The sequence below is a fragment of the Mugil cephalus genome, chromosome 11 (genome assembly GCF_022458985.1).
Source record: "Mugil cephalus isolate CIBA_MC_2020 chromosome 11, CIBA_Mcephalus_1.1, whole genome shotgun sequence".
In the NCBI taxonomy this organism is placed as follows: domain Eukaryota; kingdom Metazoa; phylum Chordata; class Actinopteri; order Mugiliformes; family Mugilidae; genus Mugil; species Mugil cephalus.
Window position 1 is genome coordinate 18,574,072 of NC_061780.1, and position 24,400 is coordinate 18,598,471.

At 45.3% G+C, this 24,400-nt stretch overlaps 1 protein-coding gene across 2 annotated transcripts in view; it reads left to right on the forward strand.

Annotated features, from left to right (window-relative positions):
- Positions 1-22,633, forward strand: part of LOC125016891 (nuclear factor of activated T-cells, cytoplasmic 1-like) — a 55,455-nt gene extending 32,822 nt beyond the window's left edge. For both annotated transcript variants that reach the window (XM_047599647.1, XM_047599648.1), the window contains exons 9-10: positions 3,198-3,863; positions 21,180-22,633. In XM_047599647.1, the coding sequence (XP_047455603.1) occupies positions 3,198-3,863; positions 21,180-21,235 (722 nt within the window). In that variant the 3' untranslated portion in view covers positions 21,236-22,633. The remainder of the gene's footprint in view (positions 1-3,197; positions 3,864-21,179) is intronic.
- Positions 22,634-24,400: the final 1,767 nt, after the last annotated feature.

Sequence of the window (24,400 nt, forward strand, 5' to 3'; positions counted from 1 at the left end):
GAATATAAAATGAGCTTGCTGTGTAGATGCAGCAGCCTAAAAACGCTCGCCTGTGATCTCGCGATGCGCGACCGCCGTCGTCTGGCTTCCAGCGCGAGCTTCGCTTTTCCGAGCTCCCTTCCAGTCATTCTTCGCGTGCGCAGAGACGTGACGTGGCGCTCTTCGAAATAAGAAACAGTTTTCACCGACCACATTAAACAACAAATGCCGAAAAAAAGTGCTGGCAATGACTGAAGCTCGGGCGAATAGCTTCTCGGAACCCCTTTATTTTTACAGGCCGTTTGGAGATTCCTCTGTAATATCAAGTTCTATTCTTAACGCAAACGGGTGCCCACTCCCCCCCACCCCACCCCACTCCACACACATTTGGCTTGTGGTTGGAGCTGGAGAGGGGAGAGCCACAAACATGTTCTGTGACACACACAGGAAAAAGTTAATGAAGCACACATTGTTCTTTTTTTTTTTAGTAAATATTTGCACAGTCATGTTTTTTTTTCCCGAAAACTGGACAATGACTGAACTGTTTCTGTCACGTGTGCAGCTTTGGGTTTTGTGAGACTCACCTATGGCATACTAAAGCCCACAGTGACCAGATTGCCTACACAGTGGGACATGGTGCACGGGGTACCTTTCAGCTAATGAACTACCACCTGCTCCATATTAAATGTCACTGCACTTTCACGCCGTTAACAAGATCAGCATTTCGGATTTTTTTATTTATTTTTTTTTCCGCAACCGTAGCCCTCGCAAAATCTCCCTCGTCTGAAGGCCACAGGTTCAAAGAGTCGTCTGTGGTCTTTCTAATCAAATACACAGATACAGGCGCACATCTACGTCCCAACTCCTATTCCCTTAAGAGGAAACAAGCGCTCAATAAAAAAAAAAAAAAAAAAAAAAAGATCCCAGATCAGGACTGATCAGTTTAATACGAGCAGACGGAGTGGGGGGAAACTGCCAGAAATGGAGAGAAAACCATGTGCAGAGCATCAACTGTCTGTGGGCCGTAACCCACAGGTTGGGAGGAAATAGAAGCCAGCTGAAGTCAGGACTAGCCTGGTGAATCTGTTTTCTCAGCTCGCACACAAACAAAGCAGAGAGGAGACACACAGATGGGCCGGGCTGGAAGAAAGACGTGTGTTTACATCTGAAGCAAAAGGTGGAAGATTCTGCTTGGAATTCGAAAGAAAGGACACTAGCAAAACGTTTCTTTGCTGTTAAGAAGCAGCTTGAAAATGTACCTTCTCGCACATGACGCTACGGAAAACGCACCATCTCTTAACCTTCTGAGACATTCACTCATTCGACCTATTCAACCCCTAAATTAAATTCAAACGTTAATAACGGTCACATGCAGGAAATCTTACATCAGATTTGTTGGGTCTTAGGAAGGGCAACCAGAGAAAATGACTCTCATCTCCATTTGAGAGTTTGCCTCTTTCGTCCATTTGATTTTCTTTAGTGTATATCATCACTTACCATGAGGGCTGGTAAATGAGAGGGTGCTTTGCTCAGCTCAGAGCTCTCAATTGATGATAATTTAATATCCTTTATGTATTTGACGGAACTTTTATCGGACCAAAGATCAAAAGGTTTTTCAACTGACAAAAGAATGATCGCATTCACATGACATTTCGACAACTCTGACATCATACCCCCGACTCCTCGGCACTCTGCACTCCATCCACGCTGGAGTAAAGCGAACGCAACCGCTCGAGGGAAGTGACTGTGGATGTAGTGTGACCATGTGACTCACATGTTATCCCAAAGGCTGCGGAGAGGAGGCCTGTGAATCATGGGACTCGCCTTACGATGCTCCCCCAGACACTCGTCCTGCTCCCTGGGCTCTGAAAGCAGACAGGGCTGACGTAAATGTGCTCCCTGCTGCACCGCACCTCAGCGCCCCAGAGGCTGCAGGCGCGATTAACTTCTTTTCAGATCCACCTCTTTAAAAAAATCATAATAATAACACATTGAACAACAACCTGCATTTCATATGACACACTAACGCTCCCATTTGCCCTGCTTTTGCTTTGCCGGCCGCTCAATGGTTCTATTGTTAATCGAATCAAACACGCCGTTTAGACAGACAGTGTATTCATATTGACAACTGTTTGCCTTTGAGTAAATGTCACTTGGAGGAAGTTGCGCCAAAAACTTTTAATGGTTGGCATCAAACACTCGCCACACCCATTAACACATTTAACAATGTGTAGAAATAGAAACAGTATGTCCATTGTGACTCAGAAGCATTTGCTGTGCATCTGGGTATCTTAACACTGGCCTATTAGTTTTGACCTGGCACGGTCTGCGTGCTCATATAATAACTCAGCGGTGAGCTTGTTAATGCAGATCCCTCGCCGTCTCTCAACTCAGTCCATATACAGTATGAGAAGACTCCAGGTCGAGATTGAAAATTTCCAATTAATAGAGGACCTTTCTCGACAGCGAGCAGGAGGCATGTGATACCTGTCACTCCGACCTAATCAGGAAAATATGCGCTGGATTAGAAATGAGGAGAGGTGGAGGCGGGGCGATCAAGTGGGGTCACTGCACTCTTCCTGCATTAGCCGAGGTCTGGAGCTCCTGAAACCGCAGGCATGGCTCTACAGCCTGTTAAGGGGCATAGGCAGCATAATCAAAATCAAATCATCTTCTTTTTTTTTTCTATATCTCCCTATCTTTTGGTCCTGAGAGAAACAATTACTTCTGGAGTGTGGAGGAAACCTGGGGGTCCTGGGCTCCTCGAGCTGCAGCAGCAATAGGAGCAGCAGCAGCAGCAGCAGCAGCAGCAGCAGTCCAGTGCTTTAAAGTACTTTTATTGGATATCAGGGCTGGAGGAGAGTCCAAAGAAAATAGGCCTTATTCATTATTAGAGCCAGCTGTGGCTTTCCACACTGATGACTCATCCATTTTTCTTTCCCCACTATTCTTCTGCTCTTTTTCATGGTGTGGTAAAGATGGGTGGTGTGTATGTGTGTGTGTGTGGGGTGGGGGGTTGGGAGGGGGTTCTCTTTTCGAGGACTCAGCCAAGTTGACACCAAGCCCATATCCACTGGTGGTTGTTTGTTTGGATTATGGAGGGTACTGCTCGCTGCTTTAGTCATTCTCTCTGCGCCACGTGGATTCCCTGCACGTTTTTTAAAATCCTCACTCTCTCTCGTTTTTTTCCTTTTTTTTTTTTTTGTCTTCCCCCACAGTGCCGATAATAAAGACAGAACCTAATGATGAGTATGACTCTCTGGGGAACGTGGGGCTGTCCTTGCATTCAAAGCCCTACTACAGCCAGCCCAGGCTCACCCCCATCATGCCTGTGGCTGATCCCGATGCCTGCCTGGTCGGTGGCTACCCTCCCTGCCCGCCTCGCCACGCCGCCATGCCACCGTCGTCCCCCAGCTCCAGCCCCACACTGCACGACCTGTCGCCCGTGGCGTATAGCAAGTGCCTCCCCAACAGCCCCACCCACGCGGCGCCACTCGGACCGGTGATATCCCCCATTCAGGAGACCCCAGGCCGCCCCAACCTCACTCACCCGCCGTCACCAGACCACAACTCTTCCCTGGGGATGATCCAATCCCAAGGCAGCCCCAACCACCTCAACAGCCCGGGGCCACATGGCTACCACGCCATGTACGCCAACAGCAGCCCCTCGTCCTCCCCAGTGTCCCACCCTTCCACCCCTGGTGGACCTGCGGAGAGCCCGTTTGTTCAAGCCTACAGTCCAAGTCAGGGGCAGGCAGCGGCCAACTCAGCCCAGGTTGAAGGGAGCTCACCCAGCCTGCTACCCGAAGATGCCAGCCCCCCCTCAATGGCCATCACCGTCAAGCAGGAGCCCCAGGAACTGGACCAGATGTACCTAGATGATGGTGAGTTACCAAAAACAAGGTGTACCTACTGCAAGCTCCTATTTCCGAATTAATGTAAGAGGCAGTTTTTCTGCACGAAAACTCTTCTTTATGGGCTCACTGTCCGTGCCAGTATCGGCTGTTTATGTAGCACGTTTCATTTTTTTAACACCTTTGGCTTATCTGCAGGCCCTCACACGTAGCCGCACCCCGCTGCACCTCTCAGTATTTCCTGATGAAACCGTGGCAGGAGATTTACGTCAGCTTTTGTTTAATTTTAGACCCAACAGATTATTTGCTTTTGGTGTAACGTACGCCCCAGCTCATGTTGTCCAAGTGGCTCGTGTACATTAAAACATTAAATTGCCTTGATGGGATTTCGAAACAATCTGTCAAAACATCAGAGCGCTCGGGTCGGCCGGGGTGCAGCCGAGCAAAAACAGTGGCACACGCGCAGCAAACCAAACTGTTGACACAACGGCTAATGAAGGAAGCAAAACAATGGGTAGGGGTTTCCTGAACTGAACAGTAACCCCCCCCCCCACCCCCCACCCACCCCTCTCCCCACCGCCATATTTCTGGGAGGGATGCTGGGAGTCAGGAGGCAGAGGCTTTGTTTTCCCGACTTTTTCCCTACGGAGTCCACACCATGTGGCTGTCGTCATCAGGGGAGACTGTGGGGTCACTGGACTCCCTCTGGCAATGAAACCAGTCACACCCAAGGGACCATATGGTCGGGTTTATTGCCTCCTGTGTCCACCTCACGTTATGTCTCTCAGGTCAGCAGACTGTTATCTGTGTTAGCAGAGGCTCCACTTGTTGTTTTTATACATATTCATAGAACGCATCATTGGCATTTGGCCAGTTTGGAATGTTAAAATCTCCCTCGCAGCCTAATAGGGGGCGCCCCCACGTTGAACTCAGGAATACCACACTTCCTGTGCACCTTTTGTTCAGTAAACCGATGCTGTGTGTGCGCTTGTGCTCACGCACGAGTAGTACCTCGTACGCACTTCACTCAACAGCACTGGGAGTAGAGAGGTGATAGGCATGAGGGGACCGGGGGAGTTTTGCTGTGGAACTGTAATTGAGTTGAAATGCGGTTGTCAGCATATCTGTCAGTCTTGATGAATCCCATTAGTCCTCACCTCATAAACAGACAACCCAGAGGCGCGAGGGATGTGTGCCTGTTATCGGCTCTATAAACCGATTTCAAACCTTTTCTTTGCTGTTTCCCTATTCTTTTTGTTTTGTTTGTAGCACTGCTGCATTGTCTGGAAACAGACAACTTCTTTGTGGCTGTTTTTAATAGTTATTCCTGGCAGAGGCTTTCTTTTCAGCATTAACTGTAGTTAATGTTCTAAAGTTTTATGTTCTAATTTTGTAATAAGTTTGGCAAAGGGTCCTTTTACACCGGCAAAATTAATTTATACTTAATGTACATTGCGCTGCTAATGCAAGCAAAGTCATATAACCTTGTTTACCTTCCCGCTACTCCATCCGCTGTCACTTTAGCAAGCTCAGTCTTTCTTCAACCCGGTGGCCAAATGTGTTCAGCCAGCGATTACAGCTGCATTAGGGACGCACAGGAATGCGTATTGATTGACCGAGGACAGAGAGGCAGCCCCTTGAAAACCTCAAATGCGCTGCCGTTTTGCATCACCTAACGTCTGCGCAAGCATCTGTGGTGAGCTTCTGGAGTCCTGGTAAGTGTGCGGTGGTAACAGCATACTGCAAAGGCATCTGCTGCTCCCAGGCCCGGCCCTCTCCCAAACCCCTCAAATGAGCCCTAAGCTAAAATAAATAAGATCGGAAGGCAGCTCACGGGGCGTCCCGCTCCCCGTCTGCACGCATTACCGCCGTGTGTTAGCGAGCTCAGCGCTCCATTAGAGAGGCAAGACAAGCGGATGACCTCACCACAGCAGCAGTGATTTAACGCCAGCCGTGTAGAATAGCGTTCCTCCTCGGCAATCGGGGACCGGTGATTTGGAGTCTGCGGGAGCACACTTGATCTTCCCCAAGAGTGGTGCGCCTCCCACGCTCAAACGCTGAGGCCTCCGGCTCTCATCAGCCAGAGGAAATGTGTCTCTCTGGCCGGGCCTAGCTTTTACACAGCCCCTGAGAAATCGCTCAACTTATCAACAGTGAGCTACTGTACCGCAAGGAACTGAGCGAGCATGGAGGGAGTCTGAGATGTAAACCCCCCTGACTGCCATACGCAGTCTCCAGTTTAAACTGCTAAACTCTTCCCTGCGCTGTGATAGAAGCCCACTAACTACAGTTTGAGGCATGAGGTGATGATTCTGGTGTCTTCAATTTACTTTTATGGGAAGAATCCAGTTGGCAGCCGGACTGAGCTCGGGTTTTCGCTCAGCGGCATGTCGGTTATCACCTGCTACAGTCTCACTTCTTGAAGCAGGAAGGAAGGCCGCGGACCAGCGCGGTTCACAGTGGTGTAAAGGAATAGGACGAAACACGCACTGCTGGAAGACCATGCCTCGTTGCATTGTTGACTCACTGTCGTAAACAACTCATGGTGGGGCTCACAATAAAACCCAAGCATTCAGACGGTTCATACTTACTCACAGCCAACTATCTGTATTTTACAAGGCACATGACTTGCGAGAAAGCATGTCAAATGACATCAGGGTATATAACAATAGAATTTATGAAAAACACGGTCTGCAGCGTTTGCCTCGTTAGCCGGCCCAATTAAGCCAAAAATAGGAGCGCCGAAATGACGGCATGTTTTGTCATACGTCTGAAGGGGCAGTTCTGGTGACATCACGCCCTCCTCTTGTCTTAATCATTCGCACGTATCAAGGCAGTTTTGGAAAACTCCGCTCATATGTATTCAAACCTGGTGTTTATAGGTATTTTGAAGCGAATGAGTGTGGGTGTAGAGCAGAAGCGATGGCTGGCTGTGCTAGGCGTTTTGGTCCTGCGAGGCTGCTGCTGCCGTGTGTCCTGCCTCATTAGCTGCTGCTGTGATGGGTGATATCATGAAATGCAGCGCACAGCAAAGGAACTAGCGCTAATCAGAGGGCTAGATTTCTACCAGCTGCCTCTCTGGGAAACAGAGGGCCCTTATTCTCCCAAAATAAGAAAAACACGGAGGGCGACGCAGCCACTGACGATTTCTGACATTTGACATATGCGCCCTGATTACCTTGTGTTTCAGGGTGCTTTTCCTTGGGATTGCTTCCTTCTCAATTCAAGGCTGGCACATTTGGACCTCTGCAAGTCTTGTTTTCTCAAACTGAAAACAGAATTGTTGTTGAGTGTGCTTCCCTGCTTCCCTCTCCCCTGCAAAAAAAAAAAAAAAAAAAGTAATTTTAACCTTCCTGAGGATCTCCGTCCACCACCGAAGCTTCTGAAGGCAACTCGAGGCATTCCTCATGGAAACTTTTACACATCCTGGCAAGTTGCCCAGACCCCAGGACTCCGCAAAAACCCTAATGATGATTGAGAGCGCGTCCACACCACGCTGAAAACATGCTGAGTCGCTAACATTGGAGTGTGCCGCAAGGCTGGATTGGAGAGGGGGGGAGCGGAGGACGGGCAGAAGACTGAGAGGATTTAAGGGGGAAGGGTGTTCATTAAAGTGGAGGTTGAAGTGTCTAATGGGACTCACTAAAGCAGGGCTGCTCCTGTACGTTTAGAGAGTACTGTATGTGCGTGAGTGTTTGTCTCTGTTGGTGTAGTCCGCTGGATGATGTGGATGATGTGCTTGTACTTGAACGGTACTCCACCTCTGACCCTCTGGCCTTTTGGGAGTGGGTCAAGCTCCAGCTAATAGTATACAGAAAGAAAGAAAGAGAGATTGTCTTGTGGTTAAGTGCAATGCCTAGAACATAGTCTTCCCCTTCGCAAAGGGATATTGACGGGCACAAGAAAAAGCGTGATGGCTTTTTTATTATTTATGACTACAAATAGCATGAGGATAGTTTACTATTATTGTTTCTGCTGCCTCCTCATATTAGGAACTGCGCTTTCCTGGCAGACCTCCGCACGGTGAAGTATAAGAAAAAGTTCGGACTTGCTGGAGAAGTTTTATAGCCATGGGAAAAATTAATAGGTGGGTGCACTCTTGGATTGACCTTGGAGAGCCATTGACCGCCTAAGCTATGGAATCGACAACTGCACGTTTGGGATCTGCAATAGATTTGATTCAATTTCTGCTCATTACAATTAAAAATCATTACTTTTACTGCGCGAAGTGAGCAGCTTTGGCTCTTATTACCCATTATCAGGTAGCACGGACCTCGCCGAGCCCTCTGCGGCAGATATGGAGATCTGTGCGGATCAGCTTGTTAGAGAAGTTTAAGTGAAAGCCCTTTTCGCTAGGATTCTAAGAACTTGTAAATTGCGAGATAGCTCTGGAAAAGAGGATCATAGCACATTGTTGGCAAAAAAAAAAAACTCTTTATACCCTGTAGCAGCATAGCAGCACGGTTGGAAACATTAAGTAATTCTCATAAAGCCGAAAACTGTGGTTAAACACGTAGTTACCCACGTAGAAACCCAGAAAAAGACGAATTTCTTAGCAGTTGGGTGGCAGTGATTTGGGTTACCTTTATATCTCTTATGTCATTCTTTATTATCTCATCTCATCGGCTCGTGGTTGTGATCAGATTTTTTTTTTCGCTACATATTAGGAACTCTCTCCATTATTATACACACCACTGTCCAAGATTGCCTGCAGTATAGCACATAATTGTATCTAAGTGGTTGCATATGATAGTGGCAATGGGGTCATCGTATTCATGCTTTGATTTTTAGCTCTTTGTTCAACCATTTTTTGGGTATTTTTCCTTTTGATAAGTGCAGCAAGACGAATCTGCGAGGGATCAATCCATTGAACTTGGCTTTATTGCGCATGTGTGCACGCCCTTAGCCCTGGCAGCTGAGCCAGAGGATCTGGTCTGGTTTCAGTCGCTCCGTCATAATATCCACAGTCACTGAGAAAGAATGTGTCTGCCGAAAAAACTGCAGCTAAATTATCTAAACAAATTGGCTTTCTTTTGTGTCTGGGATCTACACACGGACACATTTAGACCAGGAGCTTTGATTCTGATTTTCAACGGGTTTCGTGTTTCTGTCGCCAAATGGCAGAAATGTGCGACGCAGGGCTGCTACTGTGAAGATTTTCGTCTTATTTTCTTCCATTACTAAACGCCGTGACACACACAAAGGAAAGCAAATTACCTGGCAGCAACAGCAGAATGAACTTAAAGTGAAATATACAGGTACAGCGGCGCAAAGCCACAAGTTGATGCTTCCCTCTCTCCAGACACATTCGAGTCTATTCATTAAATGTATATTATTCAGTCCATCATACGCCATGTATTTCTTATAGTTTTTCCTGACACAGCCGTTTAGAGGCTCAGTTTATGTGGCTCACATTCTGAGGTTTCGGAAACGCGCGCTGAAAAGCCGCCGAGCCACACGGATCACAGCGGGTCAGGACTCAGACAGGGCCTGCGGCTTGGCCGTGATCTTAGAGTGTATATCTGTGATCATGGAGCTACCACCTCGCGCCGAACACTCTCATTACTGAATCATAATATGACAAATGTCAGTGCGGTTGACTGCTCTGACAGGGTGATCACAGAGTGTGTCTCCTTTCCCTAGAAGCGTTGTTCTTTGGTAAAGGCTGCTTTTAAGCTGTGATTTGGGCCTCGTCCAAATCCTTATCTGTCTGACTTCTGTCATACATTATCTGACATGAAGGCTACTTTGCAAAACGCGTCGTCCGCAAGGCAAAATGCCTTTGTGGTACGTCAGCGGTTATAACCGGATGACAGTAACGATGCTGGTTTGTGTACAACCTGAACACTATTCAGGACTTCTGCACAAAACACTGTTCCTCTGTGGAGATACCTGATCTTGCAGTGAACACCACAAACGCTGCGCACCCACAGAAACCATAAATTTGCCTTGAATCTTTGATATTTCCTCCTGGAGCACATGGAAAACTCATACAGCGTACACATGCTAAACATCACACAAGTACAGTTGATTTGCGCGAGGACTGTTTTCTCTTTCGGCGTTGGAGCCGCAGTTCAGAGGTCAGGATCAGCTCCTGGCCGGCGGCCGCGGAGCAGCGTCTTGCTCAGTCGCAGACAGTTGAATGTGGTTCAAAGGAGGCATCATAATATCCACTGTGAGCCGCTCGCTCCGAGCGGTTGTATTGAGAGGATATAAATACCTGCGGCATCAGTAAACAGGAGCAGGTCTCCATCCCAGACCACTTAATAACAGCTCCCCATCTGAAATTCGTTAGCTCAGTGAAATAGTATCCTGTTGCGACGGATGTCAACAGTGAAGTCTGGTCCAGCTGGGTGGGATGGGGAAAGCCGTTGGGTTTTCGCAACTGCTGGCAGATTTCTCCTCTCCGGCTCCCGCATGCACAAATACCTCAGAAAATAGAAAGAGAGAGGGAGAGATAGACGGGAAGAGGAAAAGAGAGGAGGTGTGGGCGACAGACGAGGATGAAATATGGACGGAGGTATAAAGAATGAGAGTAGAATCTGACTGTAAACCAGCTGCACATGTTGTTGTTTTAGTTTTTACGGTCCACTGACAAATCTTTCCAAACACGAGCAGGTTAACACAAATTGAATCTGCCAAAATAAATAATTACGCCCAAGATTATAATATTCATGCAAACCTCAATCGGTGAGAGTAAAGGGACTCATATCGTATAGATGCTGTATCCGTTTGGCCTAAAATAGAAGGGCAGCCAAAGGAATAAGGTGTTTTTCTGGATTTTGAGTTTTTGGGGTCAGGGGACTCTCATGATGTCCTCACATCCAGGAATATTCAGCGAGCATGAGAAGAAGCAGGTCAGCCATAGAAATAAAGGAGACACAGACACAGACGGACTGAGAGAGAGGGAGAGGGAGAGGGAGAGGGGGGAAAATCTGAGGTGGAAGAAAGTAGCATGCAATCTTGGTGATTTTCCCTGGCAGCTTCTCCCACTGCCCCTGTTCTTCACACACACACACACACACACACTCAAACACTCAGACACTACGTGCTCCTTTCACAGCTAAAGCTGTTAAAACCAAAACACTAAAAGTCAAAGAAAGGAAAACACGTTCGAAGTTAAAGATCACATTTTCTTCCTCTCCCATCAGCGGCTCCTCGCAGCGCAGAGACTTACCAAGCAGTGGATGAGTGGGTTTACTTCAGGGGAGGGAATGATCATAACCACTGAACTGTAAGTGTCCCACTGTTGACATGTGACCCATGGTTGCTGTAAATTTCAACTGGTCCCCAGACTCCCAGACTGTACCGAGCTCAGCGCCGATCCGAGTCAAAACAACACGCAGACAAAAACAGGGAAACCCTTTCACGGTCAGAAAGTCTTTATGGCGCGAGGCAGATTAAATGATGAAAGGCTACACCGCTGCTGCATGAAAGTCAAAATAAACTGTTTATGGGACTTTTTAAATAGATTCAAGGTAAGTGAGTAACCAACCTCAATGACCACATCCCTAAATTAAAAGAGAAAAAGTAAATGAAACTCCTTTTCATGATAAAGTTGCAAGCAAATATATTATTATTTGTTTTACTATTACTACTACTATTTTTTATTTTATTTTTTCTTCTACAATTCCAATTGTGCAGTTATTAGTCAAATAGTATGGAAGCTTCATAGAGCATAATTGAAAAATGACCATATATCCGTTTACAACTACATGATAGCGTGCTGTACACATTTTAATGAAAAAGAATGAAAGTTGTAACGAATGTGTTAATTGGAATAAAAGATGTTATATGCTATTAATAAAAGAAGATGAGTTTTAAGTGTGAAAAAAAAAAAAACATGGTTAGTATTTATTAATAATTTAAAAGTAGCCAAGGCGCATTGGTAAATTATTCATTATTTCTAAGGCCATAATCTAAAACACTTCACGAAGGCTGTCCTCTCATACGGAGCCACGGTTTCTGTGCTCTCTAACTGAGAGACCCCAAGACCCAATTGTAATTCTTTCTGCTCACGTAGTAAATCTGCCGTGTGAACTCCACAGCAGAGCCGGAGCTGGAAAGCTCTGCTCCTAAAACCCCGTGCGAATGAAAACGTCACGTACCTTTTAATTAGATCAGTTGGATTTACTGGACGATATAGAGTAAAACAGCAGGCCCTACGTTCTGTTCAAGTGTTCGAGGGACGCCCCCCCCCAATCCACTGCAACTGTAAAACCTGCGAGATTTGAAGCAGCACAAACAGAAGCAGGTGAAAATGTGGTTCTGTGATTTACAGGTGCTAGAGAGTCAGTATCTCTGGAAGGGCCGCTCTGTCCTCACCTTTCGGCTCTGAGGCCGTCTGGCTTTTCCTGACAACTCTATAGTCTCCAGATGGATGTGAGATTGCCTGTCTATGAAAATCAAAGTGAGGTCAAGGGTGTTGGAAAGGAGATAAGTGCAGCTCTTGCCAAGATTGGTTCCCCGCGCCTTCCTCCCAATGTGAATAAGTCCATGATGTGCCCTGAGGAGACCTCTTCTGCTGTGTCCTTGAATCCCTGCAGGTGCTGAGGATTTAAAGTTGTAGTTCAGCTCTCGGGGTCAACAGACAAGAGTGTTAATCAGATCACTCTCAGCTGCGGAACAGAGTCGGATCGTAAGAGCACTGCGGGGATGTTGAAAAGGGAGATGGCGTGTTCTTGTGCGCAGCAGGAGTGTCTTTAAGATTGAGTTACCTTTAGTATCCCATTCAGGGCCTTTACTGTGACTTTAGGAAGACGCCTGTAAAAATGATTGGGCGCTGGATCGCTGGAACTGTTACTTTTATCTCGGCATGCGATCCGAGAGGAACTGCACTGACGGGCTTTCATTCACACTCGAAATGGATCAGATCGGTTTGAAACTCCCACCAATGACCAGCTGGCATCCTCGCAGTAAAAAGACTTTTTCCAAAACAGACAAGTAAACAAAAGGCACGCCGCTACCCACACAGAAGCAGACATGCTTAACAACATGGAGGAAGCCTCTCCTGAGCCATCCACCCATGATGGATAGTTAACAATAAAGCTCGCACTGACGTAAGCCCTCTTGGACGCGGAGAACCTCGTCTCTCTCTCTATATATAAATAAAGTAAAAGCAATTCTGAAATCCCACATTTGGGCTGACAGGCAACAGGTGATTTAAAGAAGGACACGACAAACGCAGTTGTAAATTGTATTACACGCAGGTGCGCGGCCAAATTCTCACCCAAAAGGGCTGCAGCCTATCTGTAATTGTTTCAATATGCTCATGCTTCAACCCGGATCGCTGTTTATTCTTTTTGGGTTTTTTTTTTTTTTCTTTTTTTGCGAAACCGGCGAACTCTCGAGCCGGGCCTCCGCGTGAGCATACGTTTCTAATCCAGAATCAATCACAGCCCGTTTATCAGACGGACGAGTTTATTTTACCATAAACCCATCGGTAATGAGCCGTGCAAAGAGTTTTAATGCGTCTGCTTTCATATCTCACTCGCCGAGATGTGCGTGTTTTGCTCGGCCTGGAGTCTTTTCGGGCGTTTTGCTGTTTGCTTTATGCATGTGTGACTCGCTAGCTGTGGGAAGCTGAGCTTTTGATTTCTTGAGGTCTTAAGTCATCATCCGTGCACACAGAAGCTCTTTAGCGTCTTACTTTTATGTTGACTCTTGATAAACACTTTGATTGTCAAGCACTGTTGTGGTGTTCCTTTCGCTGTAACAAAAAGGAGTGCAATTTATCGCAATCAAGCGAGTAAGAATGTGTAATCAAAATAACCGAAAGCACAATGTTTAGCTAAGACAACACTTGTCGGTCAAACAGTGTGGGCAGTATGGCATCCTTTTTATCTTTTTTTTTTTTTCTTCGAAATCTAGACATTTTTTCTCAGCAACATCCACCGGATTTCTTACTATTGAGAAAAGCTCACATATACCCTTGCAGTTGAATCCTTTGTCTGCGTTTCCATCGCTATCATTCTGTACGTTCCTGTGAAAGATATATTTGTATTGTTATTGCCGGCGTTAGAGTCTGTAACAACTGCTCACCGAACTCCGAGCAGCCCCGTGATGAGGGCACTGGAGAGCAGCTCCAACCATGTAAACACCTCCCCCCCTCATCCTCCCCGGAGGCCGACCTCTAGCGAGCACACCCGCGGCCTCCTGGGCCCCGGGAGGAAATGAGGGGAGGAGGAGGAGAGGGAAGTGGCAGGCTCGCAAAGAGAGACAGAGCGAGGTGAGATGGGGAGAGGCAGAGCACACCAAGCAAGATCAAAGACAAAGGTTTTGCGGCGCTGCAGCCAAAACAAGCACGCCAGTGGTGGGGCTTTCAGTAAAAGTTGTTGTCTTTAGATTTCTAATTTGGGATACTGCTGTTTTATTGTTCTCCAGCCTTTCTAGTAAATTTGTCTCTGTTTAAGTGATCGTAATCTGGCCTCGGCAGACGCTCCAACTCTCCTGGGTCGGGTCATTTGGTTCGGCTATAGGTCCGGCTCGTCTGAGTTGTAAATCACGCGCCCCGAAAAAAATGAGGCACTTCGGAGGCTCACAGGTGGAGGTTAGAGCCCAGCTCCACTTTGTCTCTCTGCATGAAGCACAGAGAGCGTGTCGCGGTTATTTCTCAAGGCTGCCCCGGCTCACTCGTCCAACTGAGCCAGAAGCCCTCATCTAAAAACAGCAGCAGACGTATTGATTGGAAATCTGTTCAGTGACAGCCGAGCACTTACCGTTTACACTGTGTATTTTTTTACACTCTCCGTTCTTCTTCTTTTCTCTTCATCCCGTCAAAGGATGAGAATGGGAAATATAAATATTGGTAGCTAGTAATCATATGAATGTTCAAGTTGTTGAAAGTGTGGATCCGTCTCAGTTTAACTAGTTAGGAATAGTAGTTAGGAAATAAAGTCTGCTGCATTTAGGGCCAAATTTAATCCTCCAGAGTGGGCTGAACCACTTTTACCATTAACACTTTGAGCTATGTGAACACATATATCTTAAAGCTGTTATTTAGTATCCTTTAAAAACTGTTGGGAAGAATGATTTCGATTGGGTTCAGGAAATATTGTCCAAATGTGGTTTGTGTCTTCTTCTGGCATTTTTCCTCTAGTTGAAGGTTTAATACCAGGTTGGAGACCAATATGAAGTCAGAGATTCTTGGAACCAAAACCACAACAACAACAAATAACAAAAATGTGACTCTTTCTTGTGTCAATGTATGTCAGTCAAGGCAGATGGCATACTACAACAAAATGGCTTGATTCAGATTTGAAAAGAAGTATTATTAAATGTAATTTTTGTTAAGAGAGAACTGATTGAGATATACCACGTTGCTTGATCTCGAATCTATGAACCACATTGGTATTTCTCACATCTTTCAGTCTTTGTGCCACTGTCCAAGTCAGCAGCGCGAGGAGACTGAGAAGGCCGCAGCCTGGGGCTTCGGCAGCTTTTCCGCGGTACCACGCGGCTGCTGCAGGGCAGTTGTAAAAACCTCAGTTCTCAGAGTAAACTCAGCGTTGTCTCAAAACAAACTCTCTCTCTGCAGCCCTATCTCCGTTTTTTTTCCTCTGTGCAGCGACTCTGTCAGTTGTAGAGACTGAGTGCTTCCATATGGGAAAGCTTGGGGCTTCACACATCAGCCTAGCTGTGGGGATGAAATATACTGTCTGCACATATCATCACATCATTAGGCCCAAAGGGATCCCTGGGATGGATTAGTAGCTGTCTACCTGTGAGGCTCAGATGAATTTACGAAGCACTTTATCATGATGAAGCATGAGTGGAACTCTTTGTCTCTTTCCATTTGTGTTTATCTGTGGGAATAATGATTGTGTCTCCCTCCATTTCCCTCGGCTTCTTTCGCCGACTCCATCTTGAGCTCCCCGTCTGTGTCGTGTGTGCGTGTGTTCCGACCTTCGACCCCTCCCCGGTTTTGACACCGCTGATCGCGAGCGGAAGATAAGTGACGTTGTCCGAGCCTCTCGAGCCTCCAGCCGCTCCAGCCATGTGTGGGAGGCAGCAAATTGTCCATTAAGTGTTTCTGCTGAGGCCGAGAGAAGATTTGATATAGTGGGGAAGCAAAAGTAATATGTACCAGGAAATTCAATTGTCTCTCTCCAGCAAGTTTGGGCTTTAGTTTGGCTTCCCAACCAAATCAATTTCACTTGAAAGTTCAGATGAGGTTTAACTGTGAGTCTGTCTCTTTTTACCCTCTCTAAGCTCCGGCACAAACTCAATGCCAGTGTTTCTCTGTGTTTACATAAAAGTCTTTCTATGACTCAGACGAACTTCCTCACGCGCTGCTGAGAGTTCCACAATAGAAGGAAGCTACTTCTTCTTTCTCACAAAGCCGATGGGGTACTACAGGAGGTACGAGTCAGCATAGGAAACGTCGCCCTTCTCTGCAGCATGAAGGTCCTTGACCTTTACACATCTACGCTTTATTCATGTAGTGAAAGTAAGAGGAGTTCAGGAAGGTGTCCTGAACTCCTTGAGCATCAAGAGACTTCCAAGTGAGAACAGAAGTCGCTGGCAGGAAGCCGGCGTTACAACCTTCAGTTCAGGGGTCGTGCTTTGGATAGTCAGCTGAGGGAAGCCGGGGTAAGGCAGTACCCGCCGGGCCGTTGCCTCTCAGGCCTGATCCGAGTGAAGGGGATCGTGTTACGACAGCAGGAACCTCCAAGAAGCTCTCAGGCCTCAACGCCCTGCTTCTCTCCAGACCACAGGGCATCCTCTGTTCTCCGAGGAAGCCCGGCTGTTATCGAACCCCAATGCGCAGCGCTCTCCTCTAACAATGCTAACTAAATCCCCAGTGCGGTTCAGGTTCGCGCTGAACTCTCAGAGCAGCCAAATGAACTCATAGCGCCCGTGCTTGGATTACTGGATCATAACTAAATCATAGCACTATAGCCGTTTGTTTGCTCTTCGTCAGTCAGGCTACAGCCAGGCTGTTATAGTATCTCTGCTCAGTGTGTTTGCTATCATGTTCTTCTACTGAAAGGATGGATGTAGGTCAGGGTTGTGCTCACAGTTTGCTGCTCCAACAGTTCCTCTATGATGTAAGGATTTCTTGGTAGTATAGTCTCATAATTAATAGATTTCTTTTTCATATTGGGATGCTAAATAAAATAAAATCAAAACCCTCTCCAAGCTTTTCTTCTTGCCATGCACAGCCTGGATTTAGTGGTCTTCTACTGAACTTCCGTTCTGATATTAACCCCACAATCATCAGACTCATAGTATTCTAAACCCCTCTTACAATAGTCTTAACATCTGTTAATGTATTACTCAACCTGGAGTTTAGATTTAGGGTTTACACTTTCACCAGTAACTGATAGAGATGACATATGGCCCTTATTTTCTTTTTTACAGTGTACCGGTTGTTGTGCACCAGTATTGTGTCGTTTAGAGAAGCTGTAGTCACCTGCATCGTTCAGGTTCGTTCAGGTTCAGCCTTAAGTTGCGCCCAGAGGAGACAGGGGGGCCTAGCAATGAGCCACTGTCCCCACCAAGAAACGCTGGCTAATCTCTCACAAAGGAGGACTGTTGAAACGTTTGGCTCGGCTGGCATCGCAGTGAAGCGCAGTCGTATTTTCAGTGTCACACTCACACCTGCATGGAATAAGTATGAGTCCTGACAGGTTCTGACTGTGGTTCACAGATTACATTGGCAGCACAGCTAATAAAGCATGACACTCTGGATGGGCACGTGTTTTCTTTTTTTTTTTTTTTTCAACAGGGGAATATTTGGAGCTCAGTTTTCCACTGTTTTTGTTTATTCATGAGAGGGTATTCTCCCAGTTACAGCTTTCCATTATTAACCTGGGCATCAGAAAAAAAAGTTTCCAGTGGTGTTGAGAGGGATGCCAGGCCACTGTGCTTCATTATTGTGCAACATAACAAAGAATTTTCTTTTTTCTTTTTAATAGCACAAAGAGATCATTAATAGTGGAACCCTTCTGACACGCTTTTTCAAAAAATAACAACTAGCTTTCAAAGGCCTAGTTTACTGACATCTTGTGCCATACCACTGCCCATCCGCATTATGCAAGGGGATGGACTTTTGGAGCCAAATTCTGCTCAGAACAAAATGTTCCCCCAGCATGTCTGACTGCCTTCCCTTTTGCTGCATATTTGTGGTTATCTAGTCACTCCGCTGAAGGTGAGACAGACTCAAAAATGCAGAGATGCCTTAGGAGAGAGTTGGTCTTGATAGGAAAAACAGACACATTGGCATAACTGTGCTGATGGTGGTTATTTGTCAGCATCTGGGATCGGCGTGCAAAACTTTTATTTAGCTCACAATCATCACCTGTGCGTGTGTTTCTCTTTCAGTCATTCAAGTTCTTTAACGTTTCTCTATTTCCCAGAAGTTGTTGCAATCAAATAGTGACACAAGCTACATCATAAAGCAGCTATAAATAGCCTCTTAGTGTTGTCTTGTGGTGTAACAGTCGGCCACATCCTGTTTCTAAAGATTCTCACATTGCCGACAGAGCCCACAGATGAAAAACCAAGGGCCACTGTTTTACCTTTATTTTCTCTTTATTGGTTGTTTCTTCGGAATGGAACATCATCTGGCATGCCAATGGAACATATTAGTTGGTAAAAGCACCGCAAAATAACACCACAGTTAACATGTGGGCGGAGGAGACGTCACAATTCTTTTACAATGACTGCAAAGAAGAAAGGAAGCCACTGTTTTCAATCTGAGAAAGAAAAAAAAGGGGGGGGGGACGTTTGCAGCTTTTGGCCCAGCAAACGTTTGGGTTTTCCCATCTCACCTGGAGCTGTTTTCTCACCTCGGCTGACAGGGTGGCAGCGGCATTAAAGTTTGATCATTTAATTGTTACACGTGCTTGCGCCTCCTTTATGCCCTTCGATGGCTGAGCTAAAAATAACCTCAGCATGTAAATGCCTGTTTAGCCTGGGGCGGAACAGGTTTGAAAACAGCCAGCAGTGTTGGCACAGGTTGGATTTTTCCAATGGGAGTTCCTCCTGTTGAGGGAGGTGAGTCCCAACCAACCTGTCTGCATGTGTGTGTGCGTGTGTGTGAATAGGTGGGTGTTTGATAGCAAACAGAAAGCAGGGCATGCTGTTGTAGGTCTACAGCATACTTCCTTCAAATGTGTTACACATTATTTGTATCTAATTATTCTTGTCTCTATCCTTCTTAATTCTCTGGTCTTCATATATATAAAAGCAAATATGTAAATAATGATTTTCGAGTTTATTTTTTAATAGTTCACAACTTGCAAAGTGAGCAAAAAAAAGTAAAAATCTAAGTCTGATCAATATTAGGTGTCGGTCCCGACAGGTACATTTGTACAAATTCAGGGATTTTGTAGGATTGTAGACGCAGTGGTCGGCCAAGGAAACTTAGCGCAGCAGATGAAAAACACATCAAGCTCATTTCCCTTCAAAATCGGAAGATGTCCAGCGGTGCCATCAGCTCAGAGCTGGCAGAAACCAGTGGAACCCAGGTACGCCCATCTACTGCCTGGACAAGTCTGGCCAGAAGTGGTCTTCATGGAAGAGTTGCAGCCAAAAGTCCATACCTCTGACATGGAAACAAGGCCAAGAGACTCAACTATGCATGAAAAACATAGGAACTGCACTGCAGAAAAATGGTAGCAGGTGCTCTGGACTGACGAGTCAAAATTTGAAATATTTGGCTGTAGCAGAAGGCAGTTTGTTCGAAGGGCTGGAGAGCGCTACAGTAATGAGTCTCTGCAGGCAACAGTGAAGCATGGTGGAGGTTCCTTGCAAGTTTTGGGCTGCATTTCTGCAAATGGAGTTGGGGATTTGGTCAGGATTGATGGTGTCCTCAATGCTGAGAGGTACAGGCAGATACTTATCCATGATGCAGAACCATCAGGGAGACTATGATTGGGCCCAGATTTATTTTGCAGCAGGAAAAAGACCCCAAACATACAGCTAAGGTCACCGAGTGTGTCTGGAATTACATGAAGAGACAGAAGGATCTGAGGAAACCTACATCCACAGATGATCTGTGGTTAGTTCTCCAAGATGTTTGGAACAATCTAACTGAGCTGAGTTCCTTCAAAAACTATATGCAAGTGTACCTATAAGAATTAATTCTGTCTTAAAGGCAAAGGGTGGTCACACCAAATATGTATTTGATTTAGGTTTCTCTTCTGTCCATTCACTGCATATATGTATATATGCATATATATATATATCACCATCTCCACATCATACATATAGAAACATATAAGTTTGGATTGTTTTTCTGTTAATCTGTGCCGATGCCTCACCACTCACCAAAACAGTATCTATTGATAACAAACTGCAGGCCCACACTGAAACTCAGAGTGGGTGGACTTCCTGTCTCGGCTCCGATGGTGGTTTACACCAGACTCTTTCCCTCTCAGCCTGTGTTATCGCTGCGAGCCTCTGCAACTGCAGAGCTTCTTGTTTGCGTCGGGCTCCAGGTCTCGGGGCCCTCGCCATCTTCTCAGTCACTTCCCTCTGTTTTGCCAAAGAACACAGAGCAGATAAAGACAGGGGACTGATCTCTGTCTGCCCGACTGTGGGAAAAGCACGGGCACAGGAACTAGTGCAGGAAAGACAAGACGATGACTTCAATAGCAGAGATGTGTGTACGGGGCCGATACGAGTTAGTAACGGCAATGATATGTTTGGATTGCAGCTGCTGATATCTGATATTTTTTTTTAACTTGACCAAGTATGCCAAGCATTTGGCCTTTGATCTTCAATCTCATTCAAATAGTTAAGCTCACTGTAATGAGGAAAATATGTTTGTAGCGGGATGTTTTCTAATGAAGCACGTTTAACCAGTCTCTGGGTCACAACGTAGACTCACTTGTCCACTATTTTTCTCCATGGGTCCTTACTGAGTTATAAACTGCTAGTTCCATCCTGGATAAAAATGATCTCCTGGGCCTCCGTAGACTCCCATACCTCCCATAGTCAGTTTATGCAATGTGTCTCTCTTGGCTTAAATAATGCCTGGTCCCAGCTTTGACTTACGCATTCATTTAAAAATATGCAACTCAGAAATAATAAGAGCATCAAAACTAGATACAGAAACAATGAGTGCCTGTCCAGATCAGGTAATCCAGTAGTTTTGTGGTGTATGGTAAATTAATGCATTTTTCATCAGATTCTCAAGCCAGGTGTCATTTTCAAACTCGATGTAAAATGTATAGCGTGAGCCTATAGTCTTACCTCTGGTGCCCCTGGAGATCTGGGGACCGGAGTAAGTTGCTCACCCTATTCAGCTTTTGCAGCTGTTTGCAACTTGTATCTAAATTGTCTGAATTCACCGTGGTAATAACTGCCTGTTTCTATTTCTCTTTTGTTTGCCCACAGTTAACGAGATCATCAGGAACGACCTCTCCAGCATTTCTGTGCACACTCATGCATAGACGACCAGAAGTCTTCTGCAGCTGCGTGCACACACACACACACACACACACAGACACACACACGCACACAGACACGCACACACGCACAGACATCAACAGCAGGATAGAAGAGAGGAGAAAAGAAAAAGCTCGAGATCCAGATTATGAAGAATAAAATTTTGACCAGGATCTCCCACCGACCTGGACCCGTCCACCGTCACAGTCGTCCTCTCGCCATTCGCTGCAGACTGACATTGACAATCACTGGCAAGTTCCGTTTGAATAAACAGGTGAATGTTATCGAAAGAAAGAAAGAAGGAAGGAAAAAGAAAGTGATATCAGTGGCAAAGTATACGACTACACTTGCCTTAATTCACAGCAGATGTTCTTTAGTGGACCAAACAGCTCAATGAGACTGAATTACTCTCCTACGCTTCATTTCGAGTGCGACCCGTATGTCAAGCATGGACGAGCTCACGGGACGATGAGTGTGGGGCTTCATCGCGTTGGTTCATTTGTTTGTGCCCGTCAGTCCACAACAACCGAATCGGTGCCTTACAGCAGTGATACTAACAGCACACGACAGCCACACAAATGCAAATGGTTCGTTGTAACCCAAAGTGGAAGTTTTTTATATGACCTTTTTGTATCATTTCAATGATTTGTTTACAGGGAATCAGAATAAAAGGCTGGATCGTGTAATGGGGGGCGGGAGGGTATGTGAATAGATTAGAATAGTATTTTTCTTCTTCTTCCTTATTATTACCTTTGTTCATTTATACTGAATGTTATGTATGATATTCTTTTGTATAAACATGTATTTGAAAATTTGTATGCCTTATGCTTATATCATGCAGTTTAGCTTTCTTTCTTTTTTTAAACCTTTCCTTTTCCCTTAGTATGATTTCGTACCCTGTATTATGCTTTTCACCTTGGTGCCTATTTCTTACCACCCTTTCCCGGTCTTCCAGTCCTCCACCCAGGTTGTAGCATAACGATGCAAGGACAATCAGAGACAATATATATAGTACATATCCTATGACATCTGTTCCTGGTATGCAGGGGCTTATAAAGGCAGGTGTTGGAGTTTTCTTCCTCCCCACCTTTGAGATAGTTGAACAATGGTATGCTTACCTGCTGAATTTAAAGGAGAATGTCCCCGGACAATATCAATTTGTCTTTTACTTCTTGCACTGCAGGTTTGTATGTAAATAGGCACGGGGATAATCTTAAGTACACCACAGGAACAGTTTTACTGGGCGATTTCACAGAGGAGTTGGCAGGACTGTTACTTTAACAGCTGGCAATAATTGATCTCAGTAAACCAAAGGATTTTATCTTTGGTGAAATTATTGTCCGAGTTTCCTTTTTTTTTCACTGTCAGTGGTTCCCCTGTACAAAACAAATAATTAATAAAATCAAAAAAAAACATTATGCACTTTACCGTAGAAACTGCAGATTTTCTTGCCTCCAGACCAAATATCTTAGACTTATTTCCACTGTTGTGTCATATACATATTTACATCCACTCTTTCTGCACAGCTGCAGTCTTTTCCGTGTTATCTGTCTTTGGAGCATGCACATTGTACTAATGTTGCAGATAGTAGCTTCCCCCAATAGCTTCCTTATACGTTTTTGGACACATACTATAATAGCATGATGACTAAACTGTATGAATAAAGTTTCTATTTTGTGCCTTATTCTCTTTCTTGGCTACAAAATCGTTGCAACTCTGTAATGCTTCTCTGCGTGGGCACAAGGTGAAACATATTTCTCTTTAATATGAAATATTTATGAAAACAAAATGTGTTTTAAGTGCATTTAATGTGTTCTAAAAAAATTAATTAATAAATGGCATAATGGTGACTACAAACGGTGAAGGTCTTGGTGTTGTATTTACATTTACAGAATCTACACTATATTTTAGAGTCAGCTCAAAACAAGATATTTGCCCTTGTCTTATTTCATATTCCTTATGTTAACTAGGAATCAGGGAAACTACTTATCTGAAAATAAACATTGTGTATAAGCTATTGAATGAGCTGGACATTGTGCACATAGGCTCTACTACTCTCCAAATAATAATTTTTGCATGACACTTTACGATATCAGGATAAAATACAAAACCTGCTGATATGCCAGGTACAAGCAGAGGCCTGTGAGTTTTCCGGGGAGTATTGTTAGTAGTGGGTAGTTATGAGTGAAACGGCACCTCGCCATGGGAGCTGTGCCACACTCCTGTGTACCACCTGCCAGTCCTCCAGACTTTTTCCATTCAGCAAAGTTATGCAGCGCTCATCCCCATAGCGACAGGAGGCAGGTCTAGGCGGTGCTCCCCTGTACGACCGTGGCAAGCCCAAAATAGCCCCCTCTATTTACAGATGCAGTCACGCCCCTTTTTCCTGGCACCCTGTCCTTCTTACCTTAGTCTTCCTCTAACAGCGCCATACCCTTTGACACAGTGGAGAGATGATTCCGGGCCATGGTTTCCACTGCTGAAACCGCAAGTCATGAGGAGGAGCGGGAGTGAAAGCGGTGGAACCGTGGAACTGTGGAACCGTGATATGGAAAAAAATGTGGAAAAATAAATTCCAATATCTAGTGACATGTTGAAAGACTGTTCACAAGTTTTGTACCTGCAAAACTTCTTATATATTTATTATATAAATATATATATATATTTTTTTGCAGTTAGAAAACATAAGACATGTAAATTGTCATGCTTAAATCCTTAGTGAAAAAGCATGGGAACATAAAAAAAATAAAACTGCCATGCTGAAAACTACAAAGCAGGGCATTTGTCTTTCTCTTGTCCTAGCAAGAGTAATAATATAAACACTATTGGTACCTGTACAAAGGCCTGCAATCCATCATTCATTCCTTTCTTTAGTCGACAAAAAGCGACCTTAGTGGGCAGGATAATGTTTTTTGGTGTAGCTTGGTAAATCTTCGTGCACGCGTGAACCTAGATTTTTCTGCCAGTCATACGTTGTTTGACCATCTTCGTCACTACGTCCGTCATTACCTTCTAGCTTCAAAGCCACACCAAATTTTCTGCCCCTCCTTTGGGAACCGGGTTAGTTGGATTTTTTGGGCGATCTTTATGTGATGATGGACGGAAAAGTAACAGCAACTTATTGATACATAGTCATACGTGTCATTGCTGTGTAACGAAGTCAATGGTGT